General features: G+C 41.3%; 1 protein-coding gene across 1 annotated transcript; it reads right to left on the bottom strand.

Moving 5' to 3' along the window:
• Positions 1-4,496: 4,496 nt before the first annotated feature.
• LOC149257104 (uncharacterized) lies at positions 4,497-12,582 on the bottom strand. Its single transcript, XM_089455094.1, has 2 exons — positions 11,206-12,582; positions 4,497-7,034 (listed from the first exon to the last, which is right to left on the bottom strand). Exons 1-2 carry the CDS (start codon positions 12,580-12,582, stop codon positions 4,497-4,499), a joined length of 3,915 nt encoding a protein of 1,304 aa, XP_089311220.1.
• Between the last annotated feature and the right edge of the window lie 1,458 nt (positions 12,583-14,040).

Here is a 14,040-nt window from a genome sequence, read left to right as displayed (position 1 = left end):
GAGGATAGCTTACGGGATAAGATATGGATAGTAAAATGATCACCACCAACCAAAGAGCACATATAGTATGAATTAGAGATGGAATGTCCAAAGTAATGGGATTTTGAAGTTTTTTATTTGGTTATGATAAATTTCAATTTGTGTGATTATGTCCAATACAATAGATTTATGTGGGGATATTGTGAGATACCGATGGAATTATTTGATGAAACAAGAAGAGGATAAAAAATTAAAATAGAGTAAGATTAACATAAAAACAAATTCAAAACAAGGCATATATTCATTCAATTTTGGAGAGTTTTTTTTTTTTAAACCAAATACTATTGCTTCTTTTTAAACGACTTCAAAATCCTTTGTTACAAATCTATTTTCACACTAAAAAAGAGATCTATTATAGCTTTTTTCACACACATAGTAAGAGAAATGTTCACACACTGGAAAAAAATAAACCACTTGAGCTATGTTTACGCACATTCAAAAAGATAGCTTATATGTCTCACTTTACACAAAAAAATAGAAAATACCGAAGGGAAACAAGTTTCGTAGGGCTGCATACATGCCCAAACATACGAGGAGAATTATGTCAGTCAACTTCAATTTATTGTGTCATTTCAGCCTTAAAAGGAGATATGTAATAGGATTTTTTTGGTAAGAGTATATCAATCACCACTATTTATATTCATAATCCCCAATGTGTGTCTTAGATGGAAAAAACTTTCCTTTTCCAATGGTTTGGTGAATATTTATGCTTATTGTTCTTGAGACCTAAAATCTTCCAAAATAATCTCTACACAATTGATCAACTATCCCATGAAATGATACCTTGTGTCATTATTTTTACTTATTTTGTGAAAGACTCGATTTTTAGATAAAAAAATTGTGGGTTTTTTTTATTTTTTTTTTTTTTTTTTTTTTTTTTTTTTTTTTTTTTTTTTATCACAGTCGATCTTTGTTGTTTCTTCTTATTCATGCCTTGAATCTTTCAACATTCTTTTCATCCAAATTTCCTGACAATTTTCCCTTGTTTCTACTACATATTCAACTTCAGCTATTGAAAGAGAAGCAATTGGTTGTTTCTTAGAAGCCCTTGAAATGACTCCCAAACCCAAGTGAAAAACATAACCTGATGTGCTCTTTCTATCATCTACACTCTCTATCTAGTCATTGCCTATTATCCAACCAACCGATGTTCATTTGTTATTGTATACAAAATGACATATCCCTTCGTTCCATTAACATACCTTAGAATTATTTTAGTTGCTAACCAATGTTTCTCCTTTGAAGTCTCCATTAATCTAGATACCAAATTCACTACATACATTGAATCAGTTCTTCTTGCAATTAAATACATCAAAATTCCAACCATACTTTTGTATAGTGTTGGATGTACTTTGTTGCTACAATCTTCTTTACTCAACTTCAAACCCATGGGTTTTGGTGTTTGAGAACACTTGTTTTTTTTCATTTTAAACATATTCAAGATGTTTGTTGCATACTTTGTTTCAGAAATAAAAATGCATCTTCCATTCACTTCACTTCTATGCCTAGAAAAAACCTTAACAACACAAAATCTCTCATTTTAAACTCATTTTTCATGACCTCTTTGAAATTAACAATGAGAATATCATCACTCCCTATGAAAATTAAATCATATACATATAAAACCATAATTATAATATTCCCAACAATTTCTATAATATAGAGGGTACGTTCACCATCACTTTTTATAGACGAATGGTTTAACAAATATGAGTTTATTCTACTATACCATGTTTGTGGTGCTTGCTTCAACCTATAAAGATCTTTCTTTAGCATGTAAACCATGTCTTCTTTCCCTTCAACCTCATAACTAGGTGGTTTCTCCACATGCACTTCCTCTTTCAACACTCCATTCAAGCAGGTTGATTTCACATCTAGTTTTTATACCTTCCACTTATGTTTGGTTGTTATTTATAAAATTGTCCTCATAGTTTCCATTCTTGCAAATGGAGAAAATGTTTCATCATAATATCTTCCATGTTGTTGTTTGTATCCCTTAACAACCAATCTTGTTATATTCCTTTCTATCCCTCCCTTTGCATTGCTTCTGGTTTTATAGACCCATTTTACACCTATGACTTATTTTCCTTACCAAAGACTCATCCAATGTATCATTCATTTTTATAGCATCTATTTATTTATCCATTGTTGTTACCCCCTTTTCCTCCTTAATTACATCTTCAAAATTAAGTGGATCATTCACATGTGATATAAGAAAAGAGAGAATTCAGACTTGCAACACTTTCACCTTTATTTTGCTCATAACTATCTCTCAAACTTCTAAATTTTTGTCTTCTCAAGCCTGCCAAAGTTGGATTTGATGTGTCACTTGAAGTTGAAGTTATAGAATGAGGCTTTTTTGTCCCTGGAATAATTATTCTTGATGTTGATGATTTTTGTTGTCTACTTGGAGTATTTTTCTAGAATACGTGAGCTTTTCCTTTTGTTTTTTGAAGGTGTCACTTAAGGAATACTTTTTTGAACTTTAATAGGTGTGGGAGGAGTCACAATTGAAGAAGTACATGTTTCTATTAATTTCTCTTTATCTTCTTGTAGTAAACATGTTGCTACGTTATTTTTTTTTTCCAAACTTCCATCCTATGCTTCATCTTCTATGAATTGTACATTGACGTTGATTATGACCTTTTTGGTTATTGGATTTTATAGTTTATATGCCTTTGATTCATCACTATAACCAACAAATTTTCGTTACTCTCATTTTTTGTTTAATTTATTTTTTAAATGATATGGGACATGTGCATATGCCACACGTCCAAACACTCTAATGTGAGAAACATTATGTTTTCTTCTACTCCATGATTCTTTTGTAATCATTTTATTTACACTTTTGGTTGGAAATATATTTATAATATAGGTTGCACATGATACAACTTTAACCCAATAGTCATTGGCAAATACTTTGGTTTTAACATACCCCTTGCCAATTTGATAATTCTTATATTTTCCTATCAGTGACAACATTTTGTTGAGGTGTGTACCTTGTTGTCAATTTTGTGTGAATTCCATGATCCTTGTAAAGACTTAGGAGGTCATTCGAAATATATTCACCATCTCTATTTTTTCTCAATTCTTTAATTTGGTGCCCATTTTTTTTTCAACAAGAGCCTTGAATTGACAAAATTAATCAAACACTTCATTTTTATGTCTTAGAAAATAAACCCATGTTTTTCCTGTATAGTTTTTTTTTTATCGTTAAAGCTACACTACTTCTATTATTTACATTAAAAACAGAGAATAGTTACATTCAGGTTTACACACTGCCAGAGGCCTGGGTTGGCGCTCTTGCTCATAGAGCTTCAATAAGTCAATTGCCCGCGCAGGGGCCTTCTTCCTGTGATTAAGCGCCCACGCAGGGGCAAAAAAAGAGACCTGTATCATTGTGCCCTCGATTAAAACTGGAAGCCCATGCCATTGCAGAGGAGCTGTGTAAATGAAACCATACAAAAGTTCCTTTCCCACGCAGGGGACAGGACACACACTGAACATCGTAATTGCCTGACCAAACAAAAAGATTAACGCCATACATTAAGCATTGGTGGAAGGGTAAACAACAAACGAAAAAACCTGAGCTCGAGCAGAGAATTGAAGCTGGGTTGAGCCCGCGACTATTCCTCTGAGTCTTCCTCCGAGTCTTCTGGATAGATCCAGTATTCACCTTCTGGTGGAGGTCCCCAGTCATATTTGGCCTTGCCCTTTGCAGGTGCTGGTTGAGAGGCTCGTGAAACAGCTCCTGGCTCAGATTGTGCCCCAGCTTTGTCCTCAGCAGCTTTGGAACTCTCTGCATGCTGAATTGGGGCATGGGGTAGCTCCCTTTCCATAGGGTGAATTGGGGTCTTGGGTTGTTCCCCCTCTTCTTCTTTCGCCTCTTCCACGAATAAAACTGAAACATGAGCTTGAATGCTTGAATTACCTTGAGCATTGCTGATAGAGAAAATCGCTGAGCCAAACGTCGGTAGCGGAGCAGCTCCTGGGTTCTGTGGCCTGGCCTCCATGAATTGCTGAGCTTGGATGGGGTTGGCTTCCTCCACCCTGTGGCATAGACAGCGGCAGCAATTTGACGAAGGATTGACAGGGGGGCGTGAGGCTCCTCCTCTTCCGGTGCCGCGTCGACTGAAGGGCCTTTGCCTTGGCGCCATGTATTCCAACTTATCAGCACTTCCTTTCGCTGCGCTTTCACTGCTCCAGTGAGCCCGAAGGTGGCTTCGTGATCCCTCTCTGAGCCCTGAAACCCAGATCTCCACCTCATCAAATTGAACTGACCAACATTCCCCATATTCTCCAGATTTATGCTGCGGTAGTTGGCCTTGATGCTGGTGCGCTATAACTCACCTCTGCCACTGCGTCTAAGGCTCATCTTAGACCATAAATGGCCGTCCCTTCGCTCTATAGCTCTCATGCTCGCTGGCCAGGGCGGCGTGGAGCATTTAAGGAGCAGCTTATACTTGAGCCCGCCCATGTACACCATGTGGCGTACTGCCTTCTCCAGACGTGGCACCCGCATCCGGGAGAGCACTATCATTTTGGATTAGCTTGTTCAGCTCCTGGGCTTGAGCATTATCTGAGATCACTGTTGGGCCTCCAATGAGAAGAGTATGGTAGTGTTCTGCCCCTATGTTGGCAAGAAGGTCGGCGACTTTGTTGCCATCTCTTTTTGTGTGAGAAAAAGAGATTACCCTGTCACTGCGTAGGGCTAATTCAATTGCTTCTAGGCGTGCTGCTAGTCGCCAACTGTTTGTGATTCTTTTCGCATGAGAGCCATTCTGCAATCTCTTGGCCATGTTTATAAGGATTTGGGAGTCTCCTTCCACGATCAAGGGCTGCAATTGGAGAGTTTCAGCTAGTAGGAGTCCTTGCCATAGTCCTTCGATTTCCGCTGAATTGTTTGTATCCCATCCCAGGGATCCCAAAAATATCTTCAGTGGTGTGCCTTCATGATTTCTAAGGATACCTCCATAGCCTGCTCTTCCAGGATTGCCCTTGGAGGCTCCATCAAAATTGAGCTTATAAGAGTATTTTGGTGGAGCACTCCAGGTATCTGTGCTTGGGTCACTGCTGGTGGTAGTACTTATCCTCTGTTGGGGTTGAGAGATGTTTAGATGCCAATTGCTTAATATACCGATCTCATTATCCAGCGTGGGGAAATCTTCCTTTGTCCAGGAGTGGAGGTTCAGAGTTTCGCTTAGATTCCCACAAAGTTTTATCCAAACCTCCTCAATCTGAGTGCTTTGATTTTTAAAGATCCGCTTATTCCTTTCTTTCCAAATGCTCCAGGCTATGAGGCCTGGTAAAAGATTCCATAAGCCATTGAGGAGAGCACTCTTGTAAGGGTTCTGTGTCCAGTGCCTGAGGGATTCAATGATGTCGTTGTGTGTTCTGCACCTTCTTTGGCATCTGAAGCCCGCCTTTTCCCAAAGTTGACTAGCTAGAGGGCATGTATCCAAAAGATGATGAAGCGTTTCCTCATTATGGGCACAGTTGGGGCATCGCGAAGGTCCATGAAAATTCCTTCTTCTCAGTTTATCCCATGTAAGGATTTTTTTGTGACCGACCAGCCATAAGAAGTAAGAGATCTTGGGCCATGAACCGAAGTTCCATATTTTGGTCCAAATGGGGTCCGGGTGAGTATTGTTGTTGCAGAGAATCTTATAAGCTTCTGAAGTGGTGAAGTCCCCTTTTGGGCGATATCCCCATCTTAGTATGTCGGCCTCTTCATTGTATCGTATTCTTCTTTTGTCCAGCTCCCTTTCTAGAACCCCTGTATTCTGCAGATCGGTGGTGGTTGCCCATTGATTTCCAAGTTTCCACTCCCTGAATCCATTTTCCATTACTGGTCTCCAGTAGTAGTGTATCTTTTCCTGCTGCTGTTCCTGTTTGACGTGTTCCAAAGATATGTGGAGGGTGTGATAGAGCTTTGGCATCTGATTCCAAGCATCTGTCCAGAACCTTGCTGTTTGCCCATTTCTTACTTCCCAAAAGCTGTGTTGCTGTATTAAGTGGTAGTGCTGTTTGGCTGCATTCCAAACAAGCGAGCCATTTTCCCATGGAATGAAACGGATGAGCTCCTCCTGGGGCCTATTGTTGGCATACTTAGCTGTCCAGAGCTTGGCCCACGGCTTTTCCGGGTTAGTGATCCATTGCCACCAGATTTTAGCACACATGATTGCATTACTGTGCTCCGGATCCCGCAACCCAATGCCTCCTTTTTCTTTTGGCTGGCATACTGTTGGCCATTTGACTAGGGCCCATTTCTTATTAGTAGCCGTTCCTCCCCAGAGAAAGCTGCGTTGAAGCTGTCTTATTCTCTTCAAGGCCCATTTGGGCGCTGCAAGAATTGAAAATAAATATAGCGGCATGGCTTGAAGCACGGATTTAATGAGCACAACTCTGCTGGCTAGATTGAGAGATCTATACGTCCAAGAGTTGAGACGGGATTCCAATTTCTCTATGAGAGAGCGCCAAGCAGAGTGCTTGAGAGCAGAGGCTGTAAGGGGGGCTCCAAGGTACTTTGAGGGGAGGGAGGCGCTCGGGAATCCAAGGATGCGAATGATGGCAGATTTTACAAGGGGAGGCGTATGGAAAAAGAAGATCTGCGATTTGGAACAATTTACATCCGTGCCTGAAGCTTCAGCAAAGTCAGAAAGTAAGGATTTGAGGCGGGCAGCTTCCTGGGCTGAAGGGTAGCCAAAAAGCATAGTATCGTCAACAAATTGCTGATGTGAAGTGGCTGGGGTACTGTGAACAGAGATACCTTTGAGCTGGTGGGATTGGAGAGCTTGCTTGATGTGACGACCTAGACCTTCTGCCATGAGTACGAAAAGGAAGGGAGATAGAGGGTCCCCTTGCCTAATTCCCCTTGAGGGTTTGAAAGGCTTGGAAGGGAAGCCGTTTACAAGGATGGAGAACTGAGACGAGTTTATTAGACTCATAACCCATCGAATCCACATTGCATTGAAACCAAAAGCTTTTAACATTTGCTGTATAAAGGTCCAGCTGAGTTTATCGAAGGCTTTTGAAAGATCGAGTTTAAGAAGCATACCTGCCTTTTTGGATTGTTTGAGGGAGTGAATGATTTCATGCGTGAGGAGAATGCCATCCAGAATTTGTCTACCCTCCACATAGCCGGATTGTTCCTGGGATATGAGCAACGGTAGCAGAGGCTTCAGCCGATTAGCTACTACTTTGGAGACAACTTTGTATATAACATTGCAGAGCGCAATCGGCCTATATTTATCAGGCGTGATGGCTTCCTTCTCCTTGGGGATCAAGGCTATAAACGTTGGGTTGAGAGCTGGTAACATCCAGTGAAGGGCTCTCGATTCTGTTATCACTTAGAACTATAGTTCATGTATGTAATGTTGTCCATAAGTTTCATATAAAGGTTTTCAGTTTTGTGAATAAGTTTATAGGTGTATGTCAATTTGAAATTTGAATTTCAAAAGGTATTAATGTGAGTTCGTGTAAGGAAAAAATCGTTAGATACCCTCCATCATTGTTAGTTAAAGCATGTCATGTCATTAGTACTTTGCGCAGTTTCGCAGCGCATGTTTGATTGGTCAATTTAGCTGCGAAATGATGTTTTCGTTTTTTCGCAGCGTTCTGTTTGTCAGCCATTTAGTAGCGCATCTTGTTAAGTTTGAACTGTCCGCGCTACGAAATCGGGGTTTCAGGGTTTTTGTAGCGCTCTTCCTTTGAATGTCAAATCCGAGAGAGGTGAGTCATAGGTACATTCATGTTTGTCAGTTCACGTCCTCTCCAGGTCATGATAAACCATCATTCCGCCATAAGGTCCAGAGTCATGCATTTGAGTGTCAGCTTAAGGGATTTTACAAGGGATGGTTATATCATAATGGGTTTTTCATGATGTGTAAACATGTTTGCTGTATGAGAAGCCCAAGTTCTTATTTAAAGGGATCATTGCAAGCGAGCCTGCACTCCAAAGTCGAGTTTGTTTTCGCGCTACAGCTACCATTAGTTCCCTGTGTGAAAATATTCAAAGCAAGATGGAAAAGAGGGAACATCGATCCGGTAAGTGTGTGAGGACAGAGCCGGAGGGGTTAGATGTTACTCTCAGGGATGAAGGTGTAGCAAGAGCCTTTCGAAATGCTGGTTGCTGGAGGTTTTGCGAAAAATTGAAGGGAGGACATGCAGAGGTAACGAAGGCTTTCGCATTGAATTTTACTGGACTGAATTCAAAGGTGTCAATGTTAGAGTTTCCTGTGTCTCCTGAAGTTATTTCCACTGTCACTGAAATTCCGAGGGGTGGCCAAGAATGGTTCAAAAACTTCAAGTTCGACATGAGTCCCTGTAAAGAGTTTTTGAAGGAACCTTATGTAAATGAAGACCTCACCAAAGCGGTGCCAAGGAGTTATATAAAAGAACATTATGCTATGCTCCTCACATGCATCCAGAAATACCTGACATGCGAGGGTAGGTACAATAAAGTTTACTCCTACCACTTCAAGCTTTTGTTACATTTCATAGGTTAGGTTTCAATAGACACGCCTTTATATTTGTTCAGAAGCATTAGCAAAATGTGTGATAAAATCCAGTTAAAGAAAGATGGTTGTGAAACATCCCTGTTTCATCATGGTTTAGTAAAGTTGTTGGTGTTGGATAGTTTACAAAAGATTGGCAGAGATTGGGATTCATTTGTGTTTATGGCTGGCTTCCCAAGCAAAACAGGCCTCACTCCATTGCCTATGAGGGAAAGGGAAGAAAGGAGTGAAGAACCCACTTTGGCTGAACTCAGAAGAGAAGTGACGGACCAAAAGAAGCCTAAAACCAACTCAAGGAAATCAGAGAAGTCTGTGGCAGCTAAAGAGACACCTAAATCATCAGTGAAGGAAACTCCTAAGTCATCATCTAAGGAGACACCTCAGTCATCAAAGCAGAAGATTCAGAAAAAGAAAAATGAAGCTAAATCAAGTGAAGTTGGAAAGATTTCAAGGGTGAAAACCAGAGGTCAACTAAACAAGGAGAAAGGTAAGTCAATTACTGTGGAAGAAAGCCCTATTTCAAAAGGCAGTTTAAATGACTTACTTGAAGCCATTGAACTAGAGCAAGATCAGCCAATACAGATTGAACCAGTAGAATTTGAGCAAGATCACCCGGTGCAGCCAATGCATATTGACCTCACTCAGTCTTCACCCGAAAGTTCTAAAAAATCAAGGGCTTCTAAAAGGTTGAAATTTGAAGAGCCTAGTAAATAATATGCTTTTAAGCCACGTAGACCAGTCACAAGAAGGCAAATCAAAGAAGTGGAGAAAGCGCAGAAAGAGAAGGCACCTTTAGAAGTGCCTAGGACAGAGGTACTTGAGGCTTTGACCAGAACAGTTCAAGCAGCCAAAAGTAAGAACAAGGGTAATAGGGTTATCATCAGTCAAAGTGGAAATGTTATTGCTATCAAGAAACAAGCAGGAACAACAAAAGAAGAAATACCTCAGATTAAAAATGTTTCTAAGGAAAGGGAAGTAAGATATGCAAATTATAAAAGGGCTGTAATGAAAGGCAGAACAAGTTTGATGAGCCAAACTGACTCAGTGTCTGATGCATATGTCTGGACGGTGCCAGCTCTGAAGCAGGCAAAAATCATGAAACAGATGAATACAAGCTTAAGAGCAGAAAACAAGGTTTTAAAGGAAGAAGTCAGCAGTTTGAAGAGGAAGCTAGGCAAACTAGCTAATTAATCCAAGGGGAAATTTGCCTTCCAAGTTTTGGTAAATTTTGGCTGTCATCGTTTTGAAACTTTTTGAAACTTTTTGAAGTTCTTACACCTGTGTAAAATAGCTGAAGAAATCACAGAGTTAAGTCATTATTGCTTTAAGGTTCATATGCTTAGTTTTGATTACCTACAGCAGTTTCGTAGCGTGCTACGAAACTGCTGTAGATGACTGTTTATGTGAAAAATTTGAGATTGATGCTGAGGTCAGCAAATCTTAAAGGGATGACTCGAGGCTAGCATGGAGATTATATAAAGCCATTCAGATGTTTAAAAGGTGACAGGTGTGAGTATTTAAGGAAAAGGTGAAATTTTTGTCTTTTGTTAAAGTCTTCCTAAAATCACTTTATATCCGAATTATTAGGGTTCTGGTAGGGTTATCGAGATTTTGAGTGGTACACCTGTTCAGTTTATAAGGTGGCCAGATCATAAGGTTTCTTGCATCATGCGTGATTATTAGAGGATTAAATGGCTTGAAGCATAATCTTTTAATGCATGAAGACTAATGGGAGGCAGAGACCGTGAACATAGGGCACAGATTCTTATCAGTTGATGATTCATCCACATATCAGGCATCCGAAGCTGCTCATTCAGTGAATGTTCTTCCAGCATGGCTTGGCTATTATTGAAGTGATACAGGTGTCAAATTTCAAGAAAGCATCAATGCACACGAGGAGATAGACTTGGAGTTTCAATGGGAGTAGAACTCTCTGTTTTCACAGCGCAATACCTTTGTAATTAATTAGTTTGTTTAGATATGGATAAGATAATTAATGATAGGATTTCAAGCTCCCTTCATGCTTGTTGAGGAGTCTCAGGTAGTAGTATTTTGGTTTTCCTATATATAGAAATGACTCTGATGTAAAAAAGGTTGGACATTTTATACAAAAACAGAGTTATTTGGGCCAATGTAAGACTTGTTACAGTAATAGTAAAACAGTGGTGATTTCTTCTCAAGATTCTCGATGGATTATTTTGTTCAAATATGATGGTGGTGTTTTATATTATATGTTCTTTTACAGCCTTGTTATAGCACAATCACTCAGAATTCATATCTTATGCTCTGACTTCCTGTGTGTTTGGCAAGCTGTGGTTTTTGTGGAGTATGTTTGAACATTTAATGCAAAGAGCCTTGACTTCCATGAAATGACTATGTTTTTTCTGTTTACTTAGTGTGTAAGACTCCATAGCCCAATGAGGACCAATTTGATATGTATCCAACCAGCTTTTGTTTTCATGAATGAGTGAAGAGTTAGCCATCTGTTGTAGTGAAGAATTTTTATCAAAAGTTTGTGAGAGAGCCCTCTCTGACCAAAGAGGCTAATCTTTGGTCTAAAGTCTGGTTGAAAGAGTTACATGAAATCTTGCTTGGTTGCAGCCCTTAGTAGTGATTTTGTGATAACAGATTCTTCCACCATTTGCCATACCTCTTGTTTGATCAGCTCCCAGAATGTGTGAAAGAACGTAGACGTAAAACCGTCAGGCCCCGGTGCTTTTCCCTCTTTGAGCTGGAACATAGCTTCATCTACCTCCTGAGGCGTTACTGGGCGAAGAAGGAGTTCATTGTGTTCTTCCGTGACGATTCTGGGGACGTTGCTAATGATTTTTTCGATTGCGATTCTCCTGTCTCCTTCGGGCTCCTGTAGGATCTGATTGAAGTGATTGCGTAGCTCGGCTTCGATCTCCTCATGCTTTTCTAGCTTCTCGCCTCCTTGCTTCTGGATGAAAGGGATATTATTGTGCATTCTTCTCTGTATTGTGGTTCTATGGAAGAATTTCGTGTTGCGTTCTCCTTCCCTCAGCCATTTTATTCGGGATTTTTGCTTCCAATACACCTCCTCCTGCTTCTGCCTTTCCTGGATTTGACTATGGAGGCGTCTTTCCTGTTCTAAGGTCCCTTCCGTGTGCCCTTCTGTGATTATTTTCTGATGGAGGTCTGTTAGTTCTATGTTGAGGGATTGCTGAGCTTTGAAAATGTCTCCAAAGGTTTCTCTATTCCACCTCTTTAGGTGGCCTTTAAGGTACCTGAGTTTCTGCTGAAATTGATACATCATGGATCCTTCTGGAGGAGTGAAGGAGGTCCAAATGGATTTTACTAAGTCTTTGAACTCAGGGTGTGTGAGCCAAAAACCTTCAAAGCGGAAGGGTCTTCGCATTTGATCCCCAGGTCGTTGCCATTGAAGGGCTATTGGCCAATGGTCCGAGCCCACATGCTGGAGAATAGCTGCTGAGAAGTCTCCTCCCAAGTGAATCGCGTTGTCCGAGATGAGGATGCGATCGAGTTTAGAGGTGATATGATGCTTTCCCGCTCTGCGGTTGCTCCAAGTGAACGTACCATTGCAGAACGGCATATCTATGAGGGAGGCATTTTGTATGAAGTTCTTGAAGTGGGTGGTTTCTTGCTCCAGTTTATTTCTCCCGCCTTTCTTTTCCTCTAGCTTCGTAATCATGTTGAAGTCGCCCCCAATAATCCATAGAGGGAACCTTCTGTTGTTATTCAGAGCCTCTATAGTGTTGAGAAGAGCTATTTTACTCCCAGTGTCCTGTGGAAAGTACACATTTGAGAGGTTGCCATGAACATTCGTGCCCAGAATATGGAAAGTCGCCTGTATTAGATGATGGGAGGCATTGAAATCTGAGAGTTCTATTGCTTGTTCATTCCATGCGATGGCTAACCCCCCGGATGCTCCAGAAGCATCTACTGCTATTGAGCGGCAACCTGGCCATGCCTTCTTGAGGATATTATCTATGGTGTTGCTGTTACATTTTGTTTCCTGGAGGAAGCAGATTTGTGGCTTCTCCATTCTAAACATGTTTTTCAACATTCTACGTTTCCCTGGGCTGTTGAGCCCTCTTAAATTCCAAGAGACTAACTTCATTGATCACTATTTACAGTGGGTTTGTAATACTTTGTCAGTTTCGCATACCTTCCAGAGTCTAGCAAGAGCCTCCCGAGCTCAATGGTTCTCTGCAGATCGGTTTTTCTTCCTCGCTTCTTAGATTCTTTTGGTGGTTGGCTTCCATCCCATAAGCTTCCAGGTTGGATCCCTAATTGTTGCTGCTGAAAAGCTCTTGAAATGACGACCTCCAGTGTATTGAGTTGGGATTCAGAGATGTTGTCATAAGCTTTTGTTTTGCATGCTAACTCCAGCTCTTGAATGTTCAGGCCTTGCAAGTCGATGCTCTCGGGTTCTTCCTCCATAGGTTTCACCTGATTACCTTCTTCCTCGTAAGGTTGTGTGCTTGAGGGCGGATCCATCGCGCTTCCCATTTCCATTTCCTGATCCTTCTCGGCCAAAACTTTCTTAGCTCCCCCAGGAAAATCTGGGGAGGTATCCGGGGTCCTGCGGGAGGGGGAGGATGGCGGTGGAGGAGGGGGTGCAGAGGAAGACGGCTGGGAAGGGCGGAGCTCCGATGTCGTGGGCACATCCTCTGAGGAGTTTGCTAGGATTTCAAAGCTATTCTTAGAAGCTTGACCACTGGTGTTATTCTGCTGGGCCTTTTGCCCATTGGTGGCTTTTCTGTGCGCGCGCCTCCTACTGGGGGCTTTGATGAACCCGTCTTGAGTGGATGTGGCTGAGGGATTCTGAGACGCTGCTGTGGCATTCAGAGGACAATCCCTAAATAAGTGACCAAGAGCATGGCATCTTCTGCAGCGGAAGGGCACATGCTCATAGTCCAGGGGCTGGATCCATTCTTCATCCCAGTGGGAGAGCGTTATCGATTCTGGTAATGCTTCATTCAGCCTTATGAAAACACATATGCGGGCGTATGAGATGAATCTGCGTGTTTTGGTTTCTTCAGCCGTTCTGATGTATTCTCCCACTCCATTTCCAATCTTCCTGAGGGTTTCCTCGTCCCAGTATTCATCGGGAAGCCCATACATTCGAATCCATACTGGTGCCCATGTTAGGTCCTCCTTGTCCGGGTTGAACCTGGGTATCCAATCTCGCATGTACAGACCTGCTGCATTGAAGAAATGAGGCCCTGTTCCCAATACTCTGAGTTTGTCTTCAACGCAATAGAAGATAACTGTGAAGAAACCCTTCGGTCCTAATTGCAACAGGACATCCCCTTTTGGTTTCCATTTGGCAGCAATCCATCCATATAGGGCTCTTTCCGTAGGCCAGAAGCCTATGAACTTCCCTATGATGGCGTGTTCTTTCATGAACTCGATTCTGGCATTTATCAGGTGTCCTGGAAGTTCGATTCTTGGCCTTTCAGCAGCTACTGGTTTGCAGGTGGCTGAAGTGACCTTTGGC

The sequence above is a fragment of the Pinus tabuliformis genome, chromosome 6 (genome assembly GCF_031772625.1).
Source record: "Pinus tabuliformis cultivar Carrire ecotype Pingquan chromosome 6, CPIR1, whole genome shotgun sequence".
Taxonomy (NCBI): domain Eukaryota; kingdom Viridiplantae; phylum Streptophyta; class Pinopsida; order Pinales; family Pinaceae; genus Pinus; species Pinus tabuliformis.
Note: the sequence above shows the minus strand (reverse complement) of the source record. Positions and strands in the feature narration are given on the sequence as shown.

What these genes read in the sequence shown, in the direction of transcription:
- LOC149257104 (XM_089455094.1), bottom strand. Translation starts at nt 12,582, where the DNA reads ATGGAGAAGCCACAAATCTGCTTCCTCCAGGAAACAAAATGTAACAGC. An exon ending in GGGAGCTGATCAAACAAGAG is followed by an intron (nt 7,035 to 11,205) that starts GTATGGCAAATG and finishes ACCTTTATACAG; the next exon opens with CAAATGTTAAAAGCTTTTGG.